Genomic DNA, 18,337 nt, shown 5'->3' with positions numbered 1-18,337 from the left:
TATCAGGATGCCCAAGCTACGTTTATACAAACCTATAATATCAGAGGCCATTAAAACCAGACAACGGAACAGTTCGTTGTAATATTGGCAGGTTTGCTAGCAACAAACTATTTAGCTAGATCCTAGCCTAGTGTTTGATATGCAATCTCCTCGTAAATAATAGTCAGTGTTGACGAGTAGGCAACTTTTTCAATCTTACATACCACAGTTGCCACGGAAAACAATATGAAAGATCGTATTTATCAGTAAAAAAATTGTGATATTTAAAATTTGCCAGAGTCGTGTCCATACATATAGACCTAATCCAACGAGCGATATTGCCTATATTGTTTTTGTTTTCATATTGTTTGCTTAGACATCTTTTGTAGCCAGCTCGCTCTGTCTCTCACACACACACACACACACACACACACACACACACACACACACTCCTCTGGATGAGCAGGCTTTGTGAATGATCATCAGACTTGGTAAAAGGCTCACGTTTATTTAACCATTGTGGACAGGATTTCCTCTGCCCTCCCCTCACTACTTCTGCTTCCTTTAAAAAAAACACTTCCCTTTCTATATTGGTGTTTCCCTTCTTAGTAATTTCTTTGAACAGTCCCCTCAACCATACCATTTCCTTATTCGTTGGTAGTGGATGGAAGGGGTTCTGGTTTGGTGGCACCAAAGGTAGAGTGGCATTTAAGCGCTATACCACTGCACCTGTGGGCTTACCTGTCATGACTCACTAAGTCTGACAAAAGCACATTGTGCCCAAATATTGTTGCGATTGGTTCACCTGTATATCAAATAGGAGTGTAACAGTGAGTGACTTTCTTTGTTTTCCTCTGAGTATGTACTGTATGACCCAGAGGTGAATGACACCGGGACATTCCAGCTGGTCATACAGGAGACTCACCTGGCTGCCCGAACCGAACCGTCCCGTCACCCAAACACCAGCCAAGCCCCTCGCTCTCTCTGTTTATTGTAGAGCAAAGCCAGGCTTTTTGAAGCAGCCCAGTCATGCTCCCATGATGCTCTGCCCAGTCGGTTCATTCTGGCTCTGACCCTGCTGTGTCAACTGAGCAGGGGTGAGGTAGGTTGACCAATCCCATTCTCACACACAGAGGTACACACACACAGAGACAGAGGGCTGCATGTACACACACACACATATACACATATACTGTATACACACATATACACACATATACACACACACACAGGGGTATGCACGTACACTCACAGATACACATACACACACAAACACACACACACACACCATTCTGGCTCATGCTGTAAACATCACATCATGTTTAAGTGGTTGTAGAGAGAGGTTAACCAATCCCCACAGGAAACTGCACCACTGCAACCAACATGGTTCCATTTCCTCACCATCGTCCTTAAAGCTCACATTTTTACCAGAAAGAGAAAATACAGATCAAATGATAAGTTTGCTTTGATGGTTTTTAGATATAACAGAATCCGAGCTCTTGATGGTATTTTCTAAAGAGTTGATCTCACTGAGGCTTGTCTAGGTCATGTCCTCCTTACTTATTCCCTCTAACTGATTAACTAATACCTGTTTAATCAAATCAAATGTATTTATATAGCCCTTCTTACATCAGCTGATAAATCAATGTGCTGTACAGAAACCCAGCCTAAAACCCCTAACAGCAAGCAAGGCAGGTGTAGAAGCACGGGTATGGGTAGCCTGTTTTAATCACCACAAGGGGTAATGTCATCTGCCCATACACTACTGACAATGTGACAGAGTCAGTATAGTCCACTACTCCAACTCTAACTTACAGTTCATCCTCACCAGAGTCTTTGCCCTCATAGTTTAATGATTTTTGAAACCAGCTTTCTCATCCCTCTGCACATATATGGACATCTTGCAATCGTGTCAAGCCACATTCCTCTCAATGCGCTGCTCCAAGGGAAAAAGGCACGTTGCTGGAGAAGAATGCTGAGGAAGTGCCATTAGTCGGCCAGGCCGTTACCACAAGCAGTATTGACCACGAGGGTGGGTGGGTGTGTGTCTCTGTCTGTGTCTGTGTGTGAACGTGCGTGTGCGTGCTTGAGAGCAAACCAATGAGAGCGGTGGAAACTCTTACTGGGTGTGTACTGGCTGACTCAGCCAGTACATTTTGGGGGTTTAGGCTCGCCTGCCACACACCAGTTAACCTCCTGTGCTCCTATTCTACTCATACTTACGTCATGTGGAGAGCCAGAACAGAACCAAGTTGGATTTGTTTTGCTTTTGGTTCAATTATTGAGAATGCTCACAGACAGCTCAATAAATTTTTCTTTGTCTCTGATTGTCTGCTTCTCCCTCCTATATCGCTCTCTGTGTTCTCTCTCTCTAGTTCTATTGCCTGGCTGTCTGTCAACCTGTCTCTCATTATTCCTTAAGGGTTTATATCCCAGACATCAATGAAATGAAACTGACCCCTTTTAAATAAATATTATCCTCTCAGTCAAAGGCCATGTTCACTCTTAAGCAAGTTCCTGTGTACTTTTGACTAAGAAACAGGTAAGCACAAGTGAAATGGTTTGCTGTTTGAGCATCTGAAGTATTCCATTGTGCTACGCTGTTGACATTTTGTCAGACATTTTTGTCTCTCCTACATTTGGCCATGACAGTCGCTGTGTGCCTAAGTGCTTTAAAAGACCTTAGTCGACAACAGCAAATATGACACAAAAGGCCTAGCGCGCCCATGAAGGACAGGACCGTCTTTTCCGTGTGGGTCACTGTTGTCTCCCCACAGAAAGAAACTAGGACAGCCATTGTTCTCTGGAGGGTAACTCAACTAGGCTTGGTGGTCTAGAGCTCAGCCTAGCTCGCTCTCCCTCTTTGTCTCTGTTTCTGTCTCTCTCTATCTCCGATACATATTCAACACTACATGCTAGTTTATACAGATTGTATATTTAATCTTCATAATTCTTTGTCTTAACTCCAGTCCTGGGAGTCTTTTCATGCGTGTAAGTGCACTTTCATTACCTCCTGCTCTTTTGATGAGAACACAAATGAGTGTTTTGTGTCGGCATGTGGGCGTCTCGTTATCTGCTTTTGCTTTGTACCCTGTCATTACCAGAGAAAACAAACAAAAATGTGTTGCCATGCCAACGGCTGAACAGGAAATAACATGTTGAGGAAGTGTGAGGTAAAGTATGATACAGAGAAAGAGGGAGTGGTGGAGACAGATGGAGACTGCTTTAGTCACTGTGGTTTATGCTAGTTACTCTTTATCCTACAGCACAGTATGCCTCACTCAAGTTGATCCCATCATTAATCACACTTTATTCACTCTCTCACATCATCTTCTTGTGTATTACATCCAGGGGTTGGAACGGGAATTATTTTCCAATCAATATTTTTTTTCATTCCGTTCCAATGTTCCACCATGAAAGCCTGATTTACGCAGTCTCCTCTGAACAGTTGATGTTGAGATGTGTCTGTTACTTGAACTCATTTATTTGGGCTGCAATCTGAGGCTTGTAACTCCTTTTCCAAATTCTGCTTTTTTCTAAACAATTGTGGAATGAACTTATACTCTGGTAACTCTGGGTCTTCCTTTCCTGTGGCAGTCCTGATGAGAGCCAGTTTCATCATAGTGCTTGATGGTTTTTGCAACTGCACTTGAAGAAACATTCAAAGATCTGGATTGAATGACCTTCATGTCATAAGGTAATGATGGACTGTTGTTTCTTTTAGCTTATCTGAACTGTTTTTGCCATAATATGGACTTGCTTTTTTACCATATAGGGCTATCTTCTGTATACCACCCTACCTTGTCACAACACAACTGGTTGACTCAAACATATTAAGAAGGAAAGAAATTCCACAAATTAACTTTTAACAAGGCACGCCGGTTAATTTACAGTGCCTTGCGAAAGTATTCGGCCCCCTTGAACTTTGCGACCTTTTGCCACATTTCAGGCTTCAAACATAAAGATATAAAACTGTATTTTTTTGTGAAGAATCAACAACAAGTGGGACACAATCATGAAGTGGAACGACATTTATTGGATATTTCAAACTTTTTTAACAAATCAAAAACTGAAAAAATTGGCCGTGCAAAATTATTCAGCCCCCTTAAGTTAATACTTTGTAGCGCCACCTTTTGCTGCGATTACAGCTGTAAGTCGCTTGGGGTATGTCTCTATCAGTTTTGCACATCGAGAGACTGACATTTTTTCCCATTCCTCCTTGCAAAACAGCTTGAGCTCAGTGAGGTTGGATGGAGAGCATTTGTGAACAGCAGTTTTCAGTTCTTTCCACAGATTCTCGATTGGATTCAGGTCTGGACTTTGACTTGGCCATTCTAACACCTGGATATGTTTATTTTTGAACCATTCCATTGTAGATTTTGCTTTATGTTTTGGATCATTGTCTTGTTGGAAGACAAATCTCCGTCCCAGTCTCAGGTCTTTTGCAGACTCCATCAGGTTTTCTTCCAGAATGGTCCTGTATTTGGCTCCATCCATCTTCCCATCAATTTGAACCATCTTCCCTGTCCCTGCTGAAGAAAAGCAGGCCCAAACCATGATGCTGCCACCACCATGTTTGACAGTGGGGATGGTGTGTTCAGCTGTGTTGCTTTTATGCCAAACATAACGTTTTGCATTGTTGCCAAAAAGTTCAATTTTGGTTTCATCTGACCAGAGCACCTTCTTCCACATGTTTGGTGTGTCTCCCAGGTGGCTTGTGGCAAACTTTAAACAACACTTTTTATGGATATCTTTAAGAAATGGCTTTCTTCTTGCCACTCTCCCATAAAGGCCAGATTTGTGCAATATACGACTGATTGTTGTCCTATGGACAGAGTCTCCCACCTCAGCTGTAGATCTCTGCAGTTCATCCAGAGTGATCATGGGCCTCTTGGCTGCATCTCTGATCAGTCTTCTCCTTGTATGAGCTGAAAGTTTAGAGGGACGGCCAGGTCTTGGTAGATTTGCAGTGGTCTGATACTCCTTCCATTTCAATATTATCGCTTGCACAGTGCTCCTTGGGATGTTTAAAGCTTGGGAAATCTTTTTGTATCCAAATCCGGCTTTAAACTTCTTCACAACAGTATCTCGGACCTGCCTGGTGTGTTCCTTGTTCTTCATGATGCTCTCTGCGCTTTTAACGGACCTCTGAGACTATCACAGTGCAGGTGCATTTATACGGAGACTTGATTACACACAGGTGTATTGTATTTATCATCATTAGTCATTTAGGTCAACATTGGATCATTCAGAGATCCTCACTGAACTTCTGGAGAGAGTTTGCTGCACTGAAAGTAAAAGGGGCTGAATAATTTTGCACGCCCAATTTTTCAGTTTTTGATTTGTTAAAAAAGTTTGAAATATCCAATAAATGTCGTTCCACTTCATGATTGTGACCCACTTGTTGTTGATTCTTCACATAAAAATACAGTTTTATATCTTTATGTTTGAAGCCTGAAATGTGGCAAAAGGTCGCAAAGTTCAAGGGGGCCGAATACTTTCGCAAGGCACTGTAAATGCATTCCAGTTGACTACCTCATGCAGCTGGTTGAGAGAATGCCAAGAGTTTGCAAAGCTGTCATCAAGGCAAAGAGTGGCTACTTTGAAGAATCTAAAATCAAAAATGTATTTAGATTTGTTTAACACTTTTTTGGTTACTACATGATTCCATATGTGTTATTTCATAGTTTTGATAGAAAATAGTACAAATTAAGGAAAAGCCTTGAATGAGTAGATGTTTCCAAACTTTTGACTGTTACTGTGTACATACTTAAGCAATAAGGCCCGAGGTGGTGTGGTATATGGCCAATATACCACGGCTACGGGCTATTCTTATGAATGAGGCAACGTGGGGTGCCTGGAGACAGCCCTTAGCCGTGGTATATTGGCCATATACCACAAACCCCCGAGGTGCCTTATTGCTATTACCAATGTAATTAGAGCAGTAAAAATAGATGTTCTGTCTTACCCGTGGTATCCTGTCTGATACACCACGGCTGTCAGCCAATCAACATTCAGTGCTCGAACCACCCAGTTTATAGATATATTTCAAAAAAATATTATTATATATAATTTTCCCATCACCCTACCACCCCTCCCCTAATTGGAGAAAACTAATGAACAACAACACTTAGTCTTCTACTTCCATCTTATACAGTACATACTTTACGTACACAATGTATTTTTACAATAGTTCTTTTTTTTTTTAGTTCATCCTTCAACTTCCATCAACCCCCTCCATCTATCTCTGTAGACCATCAAGTTTGATTTCTATTTTGCCATATATATTTTTAACTGTGCTGTTTCACAAAAGTTCTGAACATATATATATTGTACAGACACAGAATATTTTACATTACTTATCTTGTTGTTTTTAATCCCACCCTTCAGCTCCACTCAACCCCTCCTTTTTAGTAGGCTCCTTTTCCATCTGTGTGACAAGAAATCAAAGCCTTATTCAAACCCTTTGTTATGGCAAGCCTAAATAAGTTCAGGAGTAAAAATGTGCTTATTAACAAGTCACATAAGTTGCATAGACTATCTCTGTGTGCAATAAGTGTTTAACATTATTTTTTAATGGCTACCTCATCTCTGTACCCAACAAATACAATTATCTGTAAATTGAGCAGTGAAATTGAAACATAGATTCAACCAGGGAGGTTTTCCAATGCCTCAGAAAAAAGGGAACCTATTGGTGGATGGGTAAACATTTAAAAAAGCAGACATTGAATATCCCTTTGAGCATGGTGAAGTTATTACTTACACTTTGGATGTTGTATCACAATACAACCACGTCTTTACAAAGACACAGGCGCCCTTCCTAACTCCTTCCTAAAACCACTCATGATTTCACCATGAGGCCAACGATTACAGTTACAGAGTTTAATAGCCGTCATAGGACAAAACAGTGGATGGATAAACAAGTTACTCCACAATACTAACCTAATTGACAGAATGAAAAGAAGGAAGCACTAAAGTTATACTGCAAAAAATGTGGCAAAGGGATTAACTTTTTGTCCTAAATAGAAAGTGTTATGTTTAAGGCAAATCCAATACAACACATTACTGAGTAACACTCTCCATATTTTCAAACATAGTGGTGGCTGCATCATGTTATGGGTATGCTTGTAACGGTTGAGGACTGGGGAGTTTTTCAAGATAAAAAAGAAACTGAATGAAGCTAAGCACAGAAGAAATCGTACAGGAAAACCTGGTTCAGTCTGCTTTCCACCAGACACTGTGAGATTAATTGACTTTTCAGCCGGACAATAACCTAAAACACAAGGCCAAATCTACATTGGAGTTCCTTACCAAGAACACAGTGAATGTTCCTGACTGTTTTGACTTAAATCTACTTGAAAATCTATTGCAAGACCAGAAAATGGTTGCCAAGCAATGGTCAACTATTAAATTTTTTAAACAATAATGGGCAACAGCAATCCAGTTGTGGAAAGCTCTTTGAGACATACCCAGAAAGACATCTGTGATAGCTGCCGAAGATGGTTCTACAAAGTAATGACTCAGGGTTGTTAATTAGATATTTTTGTATTTCACTTTCAAGAAATTAGCAAAGATTTCTATTCTCATGTTTTCAGTTTTCATTATGGGGTATGGTGTGTAGACGGGTGATAAATAAAATCTATTTAATCCATGTCGAATTCAGGCTGTAATACAACAAAATGTGGAATAAGTCAAAGGGTATTAATACTTTCTGAAGGCACTGTATTCACTGTGTAATGCAACACCTTGCACACTTTGTTTTATTGCCATATTATTGCTTTACACAGTCCTGACTGTTTTACTGTTAGCATGTCAAAACTTTAGCTTTTTACACAGCAAATACCTAGAGGGCGATTTGCCATTCACAACACTCCCACGCTGTTTCCTCTCACTGTAACATGGCCAATCCTCTAGAGCTGTCATCAAGATGGTGGGAGTTCCAGCCATATTTCTCTGTACCATCATATTTTATTTGGTGTGATAAAGATAAGCCATAACAATGCTCACTTTATCTCTCACCTAATGAACTGAACACAGTGGTTTATTTCTCACTCGTTCCCTCTATTGCCTCACATAGATAGATGATGTATTGTATATAGGATAAACGAATAGAGATATAACAAATCATACCTCACCTAAAACGCTACCCTCCAACGTTATTGGTACTGGTGAGAGATTAGCATATTTTGGGGGCATGATCTTTGTGCATCTGTAACTTTCTCACTCAACATAATTCACGATTCAGTAATGATTATCTGTAATCATGGAGGCATCCACATTAATGTAGAAGTGTTCAGAAACATATTCTATTCTTATTTACAATAAAAGTGACTCCAAAATTACACAATACATAATTTACCGTTCATATCTATTGGGCACAACATAATCTGAAGCACAACCAAAACAAACTGCAAATGCATCCAACAAGTTTGTGAGTCACAAGCTTGATGTAGTCATTGTATGCTAGGAATATGGGACGAAATACTAAACATTTTACTATATTTAATACACTATAAGTACTTTTGTATCAACACTTATGACACATTCAATAGGTCGTCTAGATACATAATTTGCATTCATTTCTAAACAGATATGTATGAAAATACCCTAAAATAAAAGGTGACATTCTGTACTTTCGCCACATATAAAACATTTGATCTCAAATCCAAAATGCTAGAGTATAGAGCCAAATTAAACATTTTATTTTCACTGTCCAAATAAATACACAGGGGAATGTACCTCATATGAATGTAGAATCACAAGGTGTTTCACATAACCTACTTTATATACACGTGTTTAGTTAAATTATCGGCTGGGCCATTACAGCAGTCTCTATACGTGTTTGGTTGAGAAGCAGAAAACAAGACAACTACAATAGGACTCCACCTTTCATGTTGTTGACCTGCTGTAGGTACTTACTTGGAAATGTACAAAGATTTTGCCAGAGTACATTCCTTTAGAACTGAAAGGACCAAGGACTTGAACATGAACAAAGATTTTGTCTGATTTCTTATCTTTAGACCTGAAAAAACCTAGGTCTTTTCAGTTAGAAGCTAAATATGAACATAGTGATAATATTACTCCCATTGACAGCTTCCTTAATCATCGCATAGATGCCATCTAAATTCCATCTAACATGAGGTCAAAACTATTTTTGGCCCTTCACAGCTGAGACTAGAGCTGGAACAAATCTTCATGAACATCAATGTAGTTTCCTTCATGCTTATGTAGTCAGTCAGTTCATGGTTCTGTCTCATTAGGCTCTCCTTGAATTCTCATTGACCACTGATCTATAGGACTTAGCTAGGTGAAAGCAATATGAATATGGCTGAAATACCTCCAGTTCACATACCAGTGAAAAGAGACTAGGATAGGTAGGGGGCTTGAAATAAAGCCCCTAGTAAGAGTAGAAGTGATCTCTATTTAATCCGATGACATAGTGGCACTCAATATATCATTCTGGTTGTTGAGATTGGAGGGGAGGGGGGGGGGGGGGGGGTTGAGAGAGAGGAGAGGGGAGGAGGATATTCATTGAAAGCAGAGCAGGGAGAAAACAAAAGACCAGATGCGCACTCAGCAACTGTTGCTGTCATAGACAGAATGAGAGAAAGGTAGAACAGGGATAGAAGGGGGAGCGGAAAGAGGATAGTTAGCAAAACACAAGAGGGGGGCACCTTCCAAGCTAATAAAAAACTGAAGAAGCAGACAGTGACAGGAAAGAGAAAAAAGAGCGATTGAGAGAGAAAAAATGGAGAGAGAGGCTGCGCAAGGTAGGGTGGGAGGGAGCAAGAGAGGGAGAGGCAGAAGGGTGTGTACACACATGCACCACCCTCTTCCCGATTCTGCCTGTCACAAGGCTCAGAAACCCTCTCTCGCAGAGAATAAAAAAAAGTTGGGCAAAGTCTGTCTCAGCTCCAATAGCTACCAGACACCCACTCCCTTTAGAGGACCGGACTCTCCCTCTCTCTCTCTTTATCTCTCTCTCACACACACTCACTCACACACACACACATAACCCCCCCCCCCCCCCCACACACACACACACACACACACTCACTCCTGACACAGAGAAGATAGGACAACTGGAGAGACCATACACACTTCATACTCATCCAGTAACTCACCCAGCCATCGCCAGACGCTAAGACCAAGATGTGGACTCTGCTCTTTGGGGTTACCTTTGGATTACTGGCCTCCTCCAGGTTGGAACCGGCTCAAGGTGAGGCTGTGCATCTCTCTCTGCCCAGCAGACACCTCTTTGTCTGGGGCTTTTTTTCTCTGCTTTCAGCCTGGAAACACTCTCCTTTGTTGGTAGATTTTATGGCGAGACAGTGTAGTTTTTGTCATTATCAGCACTTGATGAGCATGTATAGTGTGTGTATGTGTGTGTGTGTGTGTGTGTGTGTGTGTGTGTGTGTGTGTGTAAGAAGAGAGTAGGATAGGCTGAGGCAGTGCCTGTGGAATGGATGAGTAGACGCCAGAAAAGCAACGTGCGCTAGGCTACACTAGCACAGACAGGCTTACGTCTGGCAGTCTGAGACTCATGACAGCACAGACACAAAGGAGAAAGTCTCTCTCTCTCTCTCTCTTTCTCTCACACATGCTCACATACACACTCACCACTGAGTGTGTTAGGGAGGAGAACAATGAGCCCATGCCGGGCAGCTGCTCATTTCTCATTCCTTCAGCCGGTTATCTTGGTATTGTATGGCCACTGTAGCCTTCAGAAAGCATCTATCTGCACTTCAATCAATGTGAGGATACGAAAGAGCTCTATTCATTGTCTGACCACAGCTGAGAGCTATGCTGCCGTGCTTTTACGCTGCATTTTCTAAGGATATTCATTAATTCCTCTACCTTTCTCTCTCTCTCTCTCTCTTTCTCTCTCTCTCTGTTTCTCTCTCGCTGTCTTTCATTTTCTTTGTCTCTCGCTCCCTCATGCTTTCAGTAAGGGCTCTTGATTGGATTTGTGTCTCAGGGCGGCATCTTTCTGACAAGGGGAAGTTGGTGCTGAATCAAACAGGTCTGGGTTAGTCTCGCTCTCTTTGATTTGGCTGGGAGGGATCTCGCTGTGCCTCCTCTCTGGCTCTGTGCCAAAGCACAGCCAGCGTGCAGCTGTAAATCTGACCGGTTTAAAGACAAACAAAGAGGAGCTATAGTTAGTGTGTTCACATTTCCCCTGTGTATTCCTACACGTTTATGCCTCTTGGTTTAACCTTAGGGAATGAAGGGTTGTATGAAGATGATAGCTGTGTGTGTGTGCATCTATGTGTGTGTTCACAGTAATTGGGTGTCCGGTGAGTTGAGTCCTGGGGTAGTTACAGCTCATCCTGCCCAGTCTTTAAACTCTAAATGTGCTGCAGTCCAGACATCAATGTAAACCAATAACCCATTAACAAGGCCTCTCCCATGACTGGAGATCCAATTCACATATGGTTCTGTAAATGACCAAAGCAATAGGACCCTGAAATTTGACCTTCAGAAAATACTTGCTCTCCTAGCCCCTCTGGCTATTGCGGCCGTCCAATGGATATACTTTTTCAAAAGCAGGTTTTGCTTTAGACACACTCGCTCACAAATACACATGCACATAACGACATCCATGCATAATGCTTACGTTACAGAAATATGAGCTAGGCATTAACCCATTGCTGGGTTGTTTGCTCAGGGTGTCTTGGCAGTTGGCCAGCTTCACTCCGCTCCTTAGAGCACGTTAGACAAGGCCTGATTGATCAGATGGCTACAGGTATGCACAGGGCCAGAGCAGGCTGTGTCCGTCCAGGCTGGACACATGCATGCACGCACACACACCTCACAGAGACCAGCCCATGCCAGTGGCTGTATTTGCTCCCCTGGCGTAACGACCCCTCCCGTACCTCTGGGTGTCCATTTCCAAGGTGAGGGGTTCCTGTGGACCAGCACTAGGGCCTCACAAAGAGGCCTTGTGCCCATGCACGCTGGTACTACCGTCACCTGCCATCTGATCTGCCTGGGCACTTGTTTGGCCCCTGTCCAATACCCTTCTACCCTCCTATACACTTCTCTATCCTTCTCTACCAACCAATCACACATAGGCCTTACAGCCGGCCACCACTAAGTTGAGTCGTTCCTCTCCTCCTTCTCTCCCTTTCTCTCCAGCACTTTTGGTGGCCCCTTCACTCAGTCAAAAGCTGATTGGCATTTAAACTGATCTTAAACGGGGGGTACCTCGTATTTCAGCAGTACTGTATCTTCAAGAATGCTGTTAAACCTATTAATTATGATTTAAAGCCTCTCTGTGAGTCTTAGGTTCCCCAGTAGCCAGGCTGTACCCCCGCCCCCTTCCTTCTCTTCACTGTTCATATACACTGAAGTCTTTGTAGCCAAGGGAAAGCTGCTCCAAATGCCTCTTTCTGTAATGTATACAGACCCTTACTGCATGAGGCAAGCCTGACCATCTCTAATACCCAAACAGACTACATTTTGTATCTGGGACCAATACAGCGGCTGTAGCTAAGTCTATTTTTTCACAGAGATGTCTGTGAGCTTTCACTGCAAGTCGATAATCATGTAAGTGTTCAGAGGTTAGGATAGAAACATTTAAAAGGTCATATTGTGGATTTATCCACTAAAAGGTTCTCTCAATTTTGATGTAAGATTTGTGAGCCTATAAGCTAAAAGTCTTTGAAAGACATAAGGGGGGAAATGAATGGGTCACTGAGAGAGAGACAGAGAAACGGGAGAAAGAGGGGCAGGAGTTAGCTTGGAGCTAGGCCCATCTCCCAGCTAGCTGAAGAGATCCATCAGACAATTCCTGGGCTTTAATACCTCTTTTGCCAATTGGCCTGGACCCTTTGCTGCCGACACAGAGCCTCACGAATCAATCTCGACTAGTCTGCCGACGTAACCATCCGAGGGGGTTTCAACTGGCTCTTCCATTGCGACTTCCCTCTGAGGCCCATCTGCTAGCCTGCTAGCCGCGGCCTGCTAGCTGTCTGAATCTCTGTGCCTCCAGCTCGCCTAGCTACTCACTGATCCTATGATCACTCGGCTACACATGTCTCCCTAATGTCAATATGCCTTGTCTTTTGCTGTTTTGGTTAGTGATTTTTGTCTTATTTCACTGTAGAGCATCCAGCCCTGCTCAATATGACTTAGCTAGCCGTTTTGCTCCACCCCCCACACATGTGGTGACCTCACTTGGCTTAAATGGTGCCTCTAGAGACAAAACCTCTCTCATCGTCACTCAACGCCTAGGCTTACCTCCACTATACTCAAATCCTACTATACCCTTGTCTGTACATTATGCCTTGAATCTATTCTTCCATGCCCAGAAATCTGCTCCTTTTACTCTCTGTTCCGAATGCAGTAGACAACCAGTTCCTATAGCCTTTAGCCGTACCCTTATACTACTCCTCCTCTGTTCCTCTGGTGATGTAGAGGTTAACCCAGGCCCTGCAGCCCCCAGCATCACTCCCATTCCCCAGGTGCTCTCATTTGTTGACTTACGTAACCATAAAAGCCTTGGTTTCATGCATGTTAACATTAGAAGCCTCCCTAAGTTTGTTTAATTCACTGCTTAATTCATCTGTCAACCCGGATGTCCTAGCCGTGTCTGAATCCTGGCTTAGGAAGGCCACCTAAAATCCTACAATTTCCAACCCTAACTATAACATTTTCAGACAAGATAGAACTGCCAAAGGCGAAGAAGTTGCAATCTACTGAGGCCTGCAGAGTCCTGTCATACTATCCAGGTCTGTGCCCAAACAATTTGAGCTTCTACTTAAAAAAAAATCACTTTTCCAGAAACAAGTCTCTCACTTTTGCCGCTTGTTATAGACCCCCTTCAGCCCCCAGCTATGCCCTGGACACCATATGTGAATTGATCGCCGCCCATCTATCTTCAGAGTTTGTACTGTTAGGTGACCTAAACTAGGACATGCTTAACACCCAGGTCCTACAATCTAAGCTAGATGCCTTCAATCTCACACAAATTATCAAGGAACCTACCAGGTACAACCCTAAATCTGTAACCATGGGCACCCTCTTAGATATCATCCCGACCAACTTGCCCTCTAAATACACCTCCGCTGTCTTCAACCAGGATCTCAGTAATCACTGCCTCATTGCCTGCGTGCTTTATGGGTCCACAGCCAAACGACCAGCCCTCATCACTGTCAAAATGCTGCCTAAAACACTTCAGCGAGCAGGCCTTTCTAATCGACCTGGCCCAGGTATCCTGGAAAGATATTGACCTCATCCCGTCAGTAGAGGATGCCTGTTTGGTCTTCAAAAGAGTTTTCTTCTCCATCTTAAATAAACATTTCCCATTCAAAAAATGTATAACTAAGAACCGATATACTCATTGCTTCACCCCAGACTTGACTGCCCTTGACCAGCACAAAAACATCCTGTGGTATTTTGCATTAGCATCGAATAGCCACCACAATATGCAACTTTTCAAGGAAGTCAGGAACCAATATACTCAGTCAGTTAGGAAAGCTAAGGCTAGCTTTTTCAAACAGAAAATTGCTTCTTGTAGCACTAATTCCAAAATAAATTGTCCATGGAGAATAAGATCACCTCCTCCCAGCTACCCACAGCACTGAGGATAGGAAACACTGTCACCACCAATATATCTGCGATAATCGTTAATTTCAATAAGCATTTCTTCTATGGCTGGCCATGCTTTCCACCTGGTTACCCTTACCATGGCCAATATCTCAGCACCCACGGCAGCAACTTGCCCAAGCCCCCTGCTTCTCCTTCACACAAATCCAGACAGCTGATTTTCTGAAAGAGCTGCAAAATCTGGATCCCTACAAATCAGCTGGGCTAGAAAATCTGGACCATCTCTTTCTGAAATTATCAGCTGAAATTGCTGCAAACCCTATTACTAGCCTATTCAACCTCTCTTTCGTATCATCTGAGATCCCCAAAGATTGGAAAGCAGCCGCGGTCATCCCCCTCTTCAAAGGGGGAGAAACTCTAGACCCAAACTGTTATAGACCTAAATCCATCCTTCCCTGTCCTCCTAAAATCTTTGAAAGCCAAGTTAACAAACAGATCACCGACCATTTCGAATCCCATCGTACCTGCTCCACTATGCAATCTGGTTTCCGAACTGGTCATGGGTGCACCTCAGCCATGCTCAAGGTCATAAACGATATCATAGCCGCCATCAATAAAAGACAGTACTGTCAGCCATCTTCATCAACCTGGCCAAGGCTTTTGACTCTGTCAATCACCACATTCTTACTCAATAGCCTTGGCTTCTCAAATGACTGCCTCGCCTGGTTCACCAACTACTTCTCAGATAGAGTTAAGTGTGTCAAATCGGAGGGCCTGCTGTCCTGACCTCTGGCAGTCTCTATGGGGGTGCCACAGGGTTCAATTCTCGGGCCGACTCTCTTCTCTGTATATATCAATGATTTCGCTCTTGCTGTGTTGATTCTCTGATTCACCTCTACGTAGACGACACCATTCTGTATACATCTGCCCTTCTTGGGACACTGTGCTAACAAACCTCCAAAGGAGCTTCAACGCCATACAACACTCCTTCTGTGGCCTCCAACTGCTTTTGAATGCTAGTAAAACTAAGTGCATGCTCTTCAAACGATTGCGGCCCGCACCCTCCCGCCCGACTAGCATCACTACTCTGGACGGTTCTGACTTAGAATATGTGGACAACTACAAATACCTAGGTGTCTGGTTAGACTGTCAACTCTCCTTCCCAGACTCACATTAAGCATCTCCAATACAAAATTGAACCTAGAATTGGCGTCCTATTTCGCAACAAAGCCTCCTTCACTCACGTTGCCAAACATACCCTCGTAAAACGGACAATCCTACCGATCCTTGACTTCGGCCATGTCATTTATAAAATAGCCCCCAACACCCTACTCAGCAAACTGGATGTAGTCTATCACAGTGCCATCCGTTTTGTCACCAAAGCCCCATATACTACCCACCACTACGACCTGTATGCTCTCGTTGGCTGACCCACACTACATATCCGTCGCCAAACCCACTGGCTCCAGGTCATCTATTATTCTTTGCTAGGTAAAGCCCCACCTTTTCTCAGCTCCCTAGTCACCATAGCAACACCCACCTGTAGTACATGCTCTAGCATATATATTGCACTGGTCATCCCCAAATCCAACACTTACTTTAGCCGCCTTTCCTTCCAGTTCTCTGCTGCCAATGACTGGAACAAATTGCAAAAATCTCTGAAGCTGGAGTCTTATATCTCCCTCTTTAAATTTAAGCATCAGCTGTCAGAGCAGTTTAACGATCACTGTATCTGTACACAGCCAATCTGTAAATTGCACACCCAACTACCTCATCCCCATATTATTACTTACCCTTATGCTCTTTTGCACCCCAGTAGCTCTACTTGCACATCATCATCTGCACATCTATCACTCCAGTATCAATGCTAAACTGTAATTATTTCACCTCTATGGTCTATTTATTGACTACCTCCCTACTATTCTACATTTCCAGACACTGTACATAGATTAGGATATTTTTATTTTATATTGACTGTATGTTTGTTTTTGTGTAACACTGTGCTGTTGTTTTGTCACACTGCTTTGCTTTATCTTGTCCAGGTCGCAGTTGTAAATGAGAACGTGTTCTCAACTGGCCAACCTGGTTCAATAAAGGGGAAATAAAAATAAATTAAAAGGAGAAAAGGTCTTTCAGGTGACTTTGCCTGGGTGTGAGGGGGGGGGGGGGGGGGGATCTCATGTTTCACCTGTACCACCGGTCTATTGGCTCTGTGGATCCTGTGACCAGCAGAGTGAGGGCTAGCCATAACAAACATGCTGGCTCTGCACTATCTTGACAGAGAGCGAGAGAGAGAGAGATTTTGCAGAAATGTATGGTGACAGTCTTAATTTGTGGCTGTGGCGTTGTTTCTCAGAGAGAGTTTAATAAACACATACATCACACACACAGAGAGAGAGAGAGAGAGAGAGAGAGGGGTGTGTGAGAGGGAGAAAGATAATAAGAGAGAGATTTGCGTCTGAGAAAATCAGACATAGGTGATAAAGAGCAAGCTGTTTGGCTTTCAGGCCTGATAAGATGTACGTAGCTAGACAGAGCACAGACTACAAATTGACTGATGTTTTGGATTTGAGGCCAGTGTATCAGTTTGTGTGGTAGTCGTGGTGCTGGCTAGTGTTTGGATGCCAGTGTATTAGTGTGTGTTGGTTTGGAGGCTAGTGTATCGCAAAGTGTTGGTTTGGAGGCCAGTGTATCGCAAAGTGTTGGTTTGGAGGCCAGTGTATCAATGTGTGTTGGTTTGGAGGCCAGTGTATCAGTGTGTTTTTGTTTGGAGGCCAGTGTATCAATGTGTTTTTGTTTGGAGGCCAGTGTATCAGTGTGTTTTTGTTTGGAGGCCAGTGTATCAGTGTGTTTTTGTTTGGAGGCCAGTGTATCAGTGTGTTTTTGTTTGGAGGCCAGTGTATCAATGTGTGTTGGTTTGGAGGCCGGTGGATCAATGTTTTATGGTTTGGAGGCCAGTGTATCACAATCTGTTGGTTTGGATTCCAGTGTATCAGTGTGCGTTGGTTTGGAGGCCACTGTACCAGTCTGTGTTGGTTTGGAGGCCAGTGTGTCATTGGGTGTGGTGTTGGAGGCCGAGTGTATCAGTGTGTATCAGTGTGTGTGGTGTAATTTGCTGTGTATAGCTACAGGAGAGAGACGAGAGAAGAGCCTGTCTGTTCCAGTCAGTGCAGCTGGAGATTCTGGCATGCACTGTGTAAAAGCTCCCTTTTCTCCCAACTAGCAGCCTCTGTATATCCAGACCCTCTGTGGTCTCTGGCCCTTTCAAGTCCATTAACTGACAATAGCATCTTTTCGAGAGTCACTGCCTTGGAATAACAGGATCTTGGAGTGACAAAGTTGTGCATGGCCACTCTCCCTGCATGCTAATGGTAACACCTCTGATTCATTGGTTACCCTCTCTCTTCTGCCATCCAAATGCTGTGTTCACTTTGATCCACTCTGGGCAAGTGTATGTGCGGGTGCGTGTGCTCGTGCGCGTGCATGCGTGTGTTTTCCTCTAATGCAGAGTTCCATGGTGAACACACAGCTACAGCTACACCCTCCGAGCCCAACCGTCACTAACGGTAAAGTAACTTCCTGCTCAACCTCCTCTCTCTGCCAGTACTATGGTATTCACCAAAGTGCTGGGTCAGGCAGTTTTACTGATGCCATAAATGTTTAATGTTCATTTTCACAATGTGATATGTCATCGGTTAACATACCAGGTTGATAAGTGAACTACTTCAATACTATGACTCTCTACAACTCTGTGCTGTTGTCAAAGCAGACTGCAGTCAGACAGGTAGAAGATCAAAGCAAATTGTCA

The 18,337-nt window shown here is 43.1% G+C and overlaps 1 protein-coding gene across 1 annotated transcript in view; it reads left to right on the top strand.

Moving 5' to 3' along the window:
- The first annotated feature begins 9,813 nt into the window (after positions 1-9,813).
- The window catches only part of LOC110502122 (CD44 antigen), a 33,365-nt gene continuing 24,841 nt past the window's right edge, over positions 9,814-18,337 (top strand). The window contains exon 1 of the mRNA XM_036956430.1: positions 9,814-10,198. Coding sequence (XP_036812325.1) covers positions 10,132-10,198 — 67 coding nt within the window. The 5' untranslated portion in view covers positions 9,814-10,131. The remainder of the gene's footprint in view (positions 10,199-18,337) is intronic.

The sequence above is a fragment of the Oncorhynchus mykiss genome, chromosome 2, assembly GCF_013265735.2.
Source record: "Oncorhynchus mykiss isolate Arlee chromosome 2, USDA_OmykA_1.1, whole genome shotgun sequence".
NCBI lineage: Eukaryota > Metazoa > Chordata > Actinopteri > Salmoniformes > Salmonidae > Oncorhynchus > Oncorhynchus mykiss.
This window is presented reverse-complemented; position numbering and strand designations above follow the sequence as displayed.